This window comes from Paramisgurnus dabryanus, chromosome 8, assembly GCF_030506205.2.
Source record: "Paramisgurnus dabryanus chromosome 8, PD_genome_1.1, whole genome shotgun sequence".
NCBI classification, from domain to species: domain Eukaryota; kingdom Metazoa; phylum Chordata; class Actinopteri; order Cypriniformes; family Cobitidae; genus Paramisgurnus; species Paramisgurnus dabryanus.
In genome coordinates, this window is record NC_133344.1 from 30,007,586 (window position 1) to 30,013,430 (window position 5,845).

Consider the following 5,845-nt stretch of genomic DNA (forward strand, 5'->3'; position numbering starts at 1 on the left):
GACTTTGCTTGTATGTAGTCCGACTCCTCCCTCTGTCTGACAATAATAGCCAGCCAATAGGAACACACTTAAAATCAGGCATGACTTTTACATTTTACGAAATAACTCACATGACAATTCATAATTCATCATCGTGTCATCTGACTTAAGTTCTTCAACGCTAACTAATAGCTTCGTATTAAAATGCTTTAATGTCTTTAATGATGAAGCTCCAAAAAGCATTCAACATAAATCTAATATTAAACTAATCCAAATGACACCAGTGTGTTAATAACTGTCATCTGAAGCAAAACATTTGTGAGAGAATATATTTATTTGAGCTTATTTATAAACATTAAATGCTTTTAGTTCTCAATTCAACAGGTGTCATTTTAATTTATGTACACTTCAAACAGAAAATCATGTTTACATTCCCATTTTTTAAGGCACAGATTGTCATGATTCTGCCCTTTTGTCATAGTTTAACTTTAGAGTCTAGAGGCAGGATCATGACAGACCAATGTTTAGTGTGCCAGCACGTGTTTTTTAGGCTGCGTGCTTGCGTGTCTCGTTTCGTGTCTCCGCCCCCTTATTATCCCGTTTATTACTTATCATTAGTTTATACCCATCACCTGTCTTGCCTCATTAACTTGTTTAGCTTTTCCTATATAATCCTTTCGTGTTCATTGTCATTTGCTGTGTCATTTTGTATTGTTCTTGTGTCAACTGTTCTAGTTAAGTAAAGATCCAGTTAGTCTAGTTTCATGTCTCAAGTTCAGTGTTTAGTCTTTTGTCATTTCGTGCTGTTCATGTGTTTGCTCCCTCGTGGGCTTTTGTTTTGTGTTTGTTAATAAAGTGTTTTCTGTTCCCCTCTGACATCGTCTGCATTTGGGTTCTCTCCTGCAAATTCCTGACACGGATTCAGTCTACTGCAGAGATGTATAGTAACGAAGTAGAACTACTTCACTACTGTACTTAAGTACTAAAAGACAGTATCTGTACTCTACTGAAGTATTATTTTTTTCTCCTACTTCCACTTTTACTTCAGTACATTTTTTCTTTGAGTTTAATACTTTTACTCCAAAAAAATTTTCGTTACTCTCAAATGTTATGAATCATGGTCACATGGTGGTCTGAACCAATTGGAGATAGTAAAGGGCGACCCCTCCCAACCTCTCACTCACAAATATGAGCCAGGGTTGTTGACAAATGTGAAGCGAAGAGAGAACCAAAGTGCGCGAAGACAGAGAGAGAGAGAATGCGCAAGAAAGGGCGAGTGTGCGCGAAAGAAGGAAACCTAAATTCAATGAAACACCTTGTACCTTTACCTATTACCATTTTATCGACTAATATTTCATTAATTCTGAATTCTCTATCGCCATATCAGTTAAATTAATCTGAATTATCTGAACATTCATGTCCTTGTACTCCTGCTACAGCCAAAGGAATTGTGAGTGTCCTTTAGCTTAAACATTTGAAATAATATAAACAATATTATATTCAAACTTTTGACTGTTTTCTTTAATAACTACATTACACAATACTTGTACTTTTACTTTCAGTACTTGAGTAGTATATTTTAAAATAAACTACTTGCAATACTTAAGTACAAAGCATGTTTAATACTTTAGTACTTCCACTTAAGTGCTGTGCTTAAAGAGCACTTCAACTTCTACTCAAGTCACTTTTTTGATAGAGCACTTGTACTTTTACTCAAGTCTGGGTCGCTAGTACTTTATACATCTCTGGTCTACTGCTACTTTTTTGTCAATACACTGTCTGTAATGCAGCATTTTTGTCAAATCAATTTATGCTACTTTTATTAAAAAATAAAGATAAACAATTTCAACTTGTTTTTATAAGTTTTGTCAACAATCACACATAAAAACTTAAAAGATTACATTGAATTGACTTGCAAAACCAAGTTTTTTTTACAGTGTTTAAGCTATCCCATGAACAAAAAAAGAAATAAGCACAGCTCAAAACACAAAAGCATTCCTATATAAAAAAATAAACTGTAAAATTAAACTGTAAATAAAACTATAATTAATAAAACATGAAACTGATTCTTTATTTTGCAAGATGGGTAAATCAATTTTTTATTTTTAAAAAGTAGCCTAAGTATTTATTACATTTTACATTTATCTCCCCAAATACCCTGTAGCCTAGTGTTTAGCCTTGACCGAGGCACCCTACCCTAATGCGTTGCATACTTTACAAGCTTATCACTTTTACTTTTCACTTTCATTGTTTCGAAAATGAGTTTGGTTGCAATTCACAATCTCACCGATAGATGCCGCTAAGAACCCACACTGGACCTTAAAGATCTTTGTTTACAACAACTTCAAGATTCAAAGATTCAAAGCGTTTATTGCCATATACCCAGTAAGGAAAGCAGGTTTCCCTGAGCAATGAAATTCTTACTTTGCCATCCACAAAGAATGCCAGGACTGTACATACATACACAAACCCCAGCTAACACACGACGTAATAGTTACGTAATTTATTGGTCATTTTTGGTCAGCTGGCATTGTAACTGTTACGTCCTAGGGAGGTAATTTCATTACATTACAGTACCAAATCACCATATATAGCACCATTTGTTTTTAGAGTGTAGTCTAGAAATATGCAGCTACACTCTAAAATAAGGTGACCAGACGTCCCCGTTTTCCGGGGACAGTTCCGGTTTTTGGTGTGCTGTCCCCGTCCCCGACTGAAGCTGTCCCCGGAAATGTCCCTGTTTTACAGCATGTCCAAAACAACCAGCAAATACACTGAAAAACCCGATCAATTTAGCGTTTGTAGTACCAGACCGGAGCAATCATGTAATGATTATTTTCACCAGCAGAGGGGGCCGCGCCCGCGAGCTACGTATTACTTGCGCATGCCACTGATTTAGCGATGAAGAATTTACTACGAGACACACGAGAAACCGTCATTATCATCAATCAAGTTATCATAAGATATGAAAACAGTTAAAGTTATAGGGGTTTAAGGTACTAAATACTCATGTTAAATTAAAATAATAAACCAATGAAGTGAACTGATCACAGTATGTTGTAGCATTTATTTTGTGTAGGCTAAATATGTTCTCATTAATGATTCTTTATTTATCATCTTTTGGAGCTCGAGCTAAATAAATTACACAGATTATTAATTTTTCAAGACATGTAACTCAATATCTGATTTAAAAAAAGTATCAAGAGTATTTCTCACATTTACTGAAATCCTTGTTTTATTTTCTCCTATAACATTAAAAATAATTATAAATGTGGACATTTCAAAATGAGACACAACATTAACATTGTTTACAACAAATTAAAACAAGTTTTGCCACTATTACATAACAATCTGTAAACTTTAAATTTGATAATCAATGTATTTAGAAAGACGTGCCATTGTATTTATTTCGGTTATGTCAGTTGTTCTACAGGCCTCATCTGAATGTCACCAATCTAAAGAGGACAAAAGCACACAGTTATAATAAAAGTCATTTTACATAGAAAAGGCATTGCATAAATTATCACTGTGTGGATTTTTACTGTCCAATATTTACCCAGCTTAGGTTAAAAGCAACCCAGTGTGTCAGCTAACCAGTAATGAACCCAACTCACCTGAACATGTGGAGGAGCACTCAGTACATACACAACTGCAGAGGCTACGTCATCAGCTTCCAGGCACTGTGAATGCAACATATTCCAAATATATGGTAAATAATAACCTACAGCGTATCTTATGGAAAAGATGTAGGTTTTATACCTTAAAATCTGTATAGGTTGCAGCAGCCATCTCTGGCTTGTGTTTTAAAAGTCGAAAGGCAAACTCTGTCTCCACAAGACCAGGAGATATACACTGTTAAAAGAGCACAACACCATTACAATGTTTACATACTTCTCTATCAAAAGTCTTTGTAAAAATCTGTTCTTCATTAGGTTTGTCTTACCGTGGCACGTATGTGGGCCTTAGCCTCTCGTAACTCTTGTCTCAAACCTTCTGTGAGAGCAGTCACAGCATATTTGGTAGCAGCGTAGAAGTGAACGTCACTATTGTGCATAACTCTGTGTCCAGACATGCTAAAACACATATTGTAATATATTTAATGCTTGAATGAAATGAATGAAAAATCTAATAAATAATTGCTGTACCTGTTGATGTTAATAATATGACCGTCATCAACATTTCTTTCTTTCATGGACTGGTGAGCCTCACGAGTGCACACTGATAGTCCGATCACATTCACCTGCAAAAATGTAAAATAGTATGACATTTTGAATTGAAGTGTTACCAAAGTTGCTTTAAGGAAAGTCTCAGCACTCAGCTGATCCTATGCAGTGCCTGCAACTATTTTAGTCATGCAAGACCATGGGTCTGCAGCGTTTATGAACAACCCTGTTTACACTGAAGTAGTCTGTATGAAAGGCATAAACGTGGCTGTAGTAATGCGTTTTACAACATAAAACGTAGAACCGGTATGTTTTGTTTGGCAGCAAAATTAGTAATTAAGTTAGTAATTATTTTTCTGATGTTTAATTACACAGAATTTATTATCTGTCATCATTTACTCATCCTCATGTTGTCTGATGAACACATAAGAAGATCACATGGCACTGCGCAGACTGACTGGCATATTACGTCAAAATACTGCGCGAAAGAGTTTTTCCTCGATATTCTGACATTTCTTTCTGATATTAACCTTTCGCAGACAAAAAAGTGCTGCAATTTACTTACATCCAGCATAGCTTTCCAGCCACTGGTTTTGCCAGTTAATATAGAGTCTGGATGAGCCAAGCCAGCGTTATTGATGCACACGTCAACGCCATGATGTTGAACTTTGATAGAGGAAAACATGGCCAAGATTTCTTCTTCTACAGACAGATCACATTTATATGGAATTAAAGTGCCACTGAATCCACTCTTGACACATTCTGATGCTAATTTCTGCAAGACACATAGACATTTCATGAAAATATGTCAGTTTACTTTATTTTAAGTTAAATATACGCTTCATCAACAAATTAAAACCCATTTCTCACAATTTATGCAGCCTCATACACAAACTCGTATTCATCGTAAAATAAATGCATATTTATTTTAAAGCGATCTGTTTGTCAGTTGTGTTATGTGCTTACGTTACCTCTATTTGTTCCACGTTTCTGGCACAACCAACCACTTTCATGCCATGCTGGACAAGAGATTTGGCTATTGCAGCTCCAATTCCCACGGAAGCTCCGGTAACAAGAGCAACTCTGCCTTTCCAGCGAAACATAACAGCAAAGGTTTACTCGCTTTCGTACAGTTCAGTGTACAATGGCACAGGGTTGCCAGTTCTGCGTGACCAGTTCTTACTGATGCTGCCCAAATCCCTAAACTCAGGCCACTCCCATGCCATACCATAATGGTCAGGGGATCTCTGGATAATCCGTAATTCGTTTGTAATTATAAAACGAAAATACCGTTTATCTGTTTTTTGTTTCAAAACGAAAAACCAAATAACCGTTTTTGTGTCAGAATCAAAAAACGAAAAACCAATTAAAAACTGCCCGTTTTTCATTTTTGGCGATCATTTTATCGTTATTCCTTTGTGAATAAAAAATGAAGAGTGTCTTTGAACTTCAGTCAATTCGTTTTTCGTTTATAACAAGTGGTGCCCGCTGCAGAGCCAAATGGGCGGAGCTGGAGCTCTAGCGAGGCGGGGCACCCCCTGCTGGATCTAGTGGGCGTGGCAGCATCAAGTGCGCAGGCGCAGATAGAGTTTGTTTAAACTAACTGTACAGCCTGTATCAAGTACTCCGGAGTATTGCACGGTAAGAAAACGGTAATTTAAAGATAAACTGAACTTTAATATGTATATAAAATCTTAATCTTA

At 36.2% G+C, this 5,845-nt stretch overlaps 1 protein-coding gene across 1 annotated transcript; it reads right to left on the minus strand.

Annotated features, from left to right (window-relative positions):
- Window positions 1-3,174: 3,174 nt before the first annotated feature.
- On the minus strand, window positions 3,175-5,339 carry LOC135771294 (dehydrogenase/reductase SDR family member 11-like). Its single transcript, XM_065281498.2, has 7 exons — window positions 5,114-5,339; window positions 4,708-4,917; window positions 4,125-4,219; window positions 3,923-4,052; window positions 3,739-3,831; window positions 3,594-3,659; window positions 3,175-3,434 (listed from the first exon to the last, which is right to left on the minus strand). Exons 1-7 carry the CDS (start codon window positions 5,243-5,245, stop codon window positions 3,393-3,395), a joined length of 768 nt encoding a protein of 255 aa, XP_065137570.1. The 5' UTR covers window positions 5,246-5,339; the 3' UTR covers window positions 3,175-3,392.
- Window positions 5,340-5,845: the final 506 nt, after the last annotated feature.

Coding starts and splice junctions, on each gene's coding strand:
- LOC135771294 (XM_065281498.2), bottom strand. CDS start 5,245: ATGTTTCGCTGGAAAGGCAGAGTTGCTCTTGTTACCGGAGCTTCCGTG. Junction 3,660..3,738: donor CAACCTATACAGATTTTAAG/GTATAAAACCTA, acceptor TTGCATTCACAG/TGCCTGGAAGCTGATGACGT. Junction 3,435..3,593: donor GTGCTCCTCCACATGTTCAG/GTGAGTTGGGTT, acceptor TGTCCTCTTTAG/ATTGGTGACATTCAGATGAG.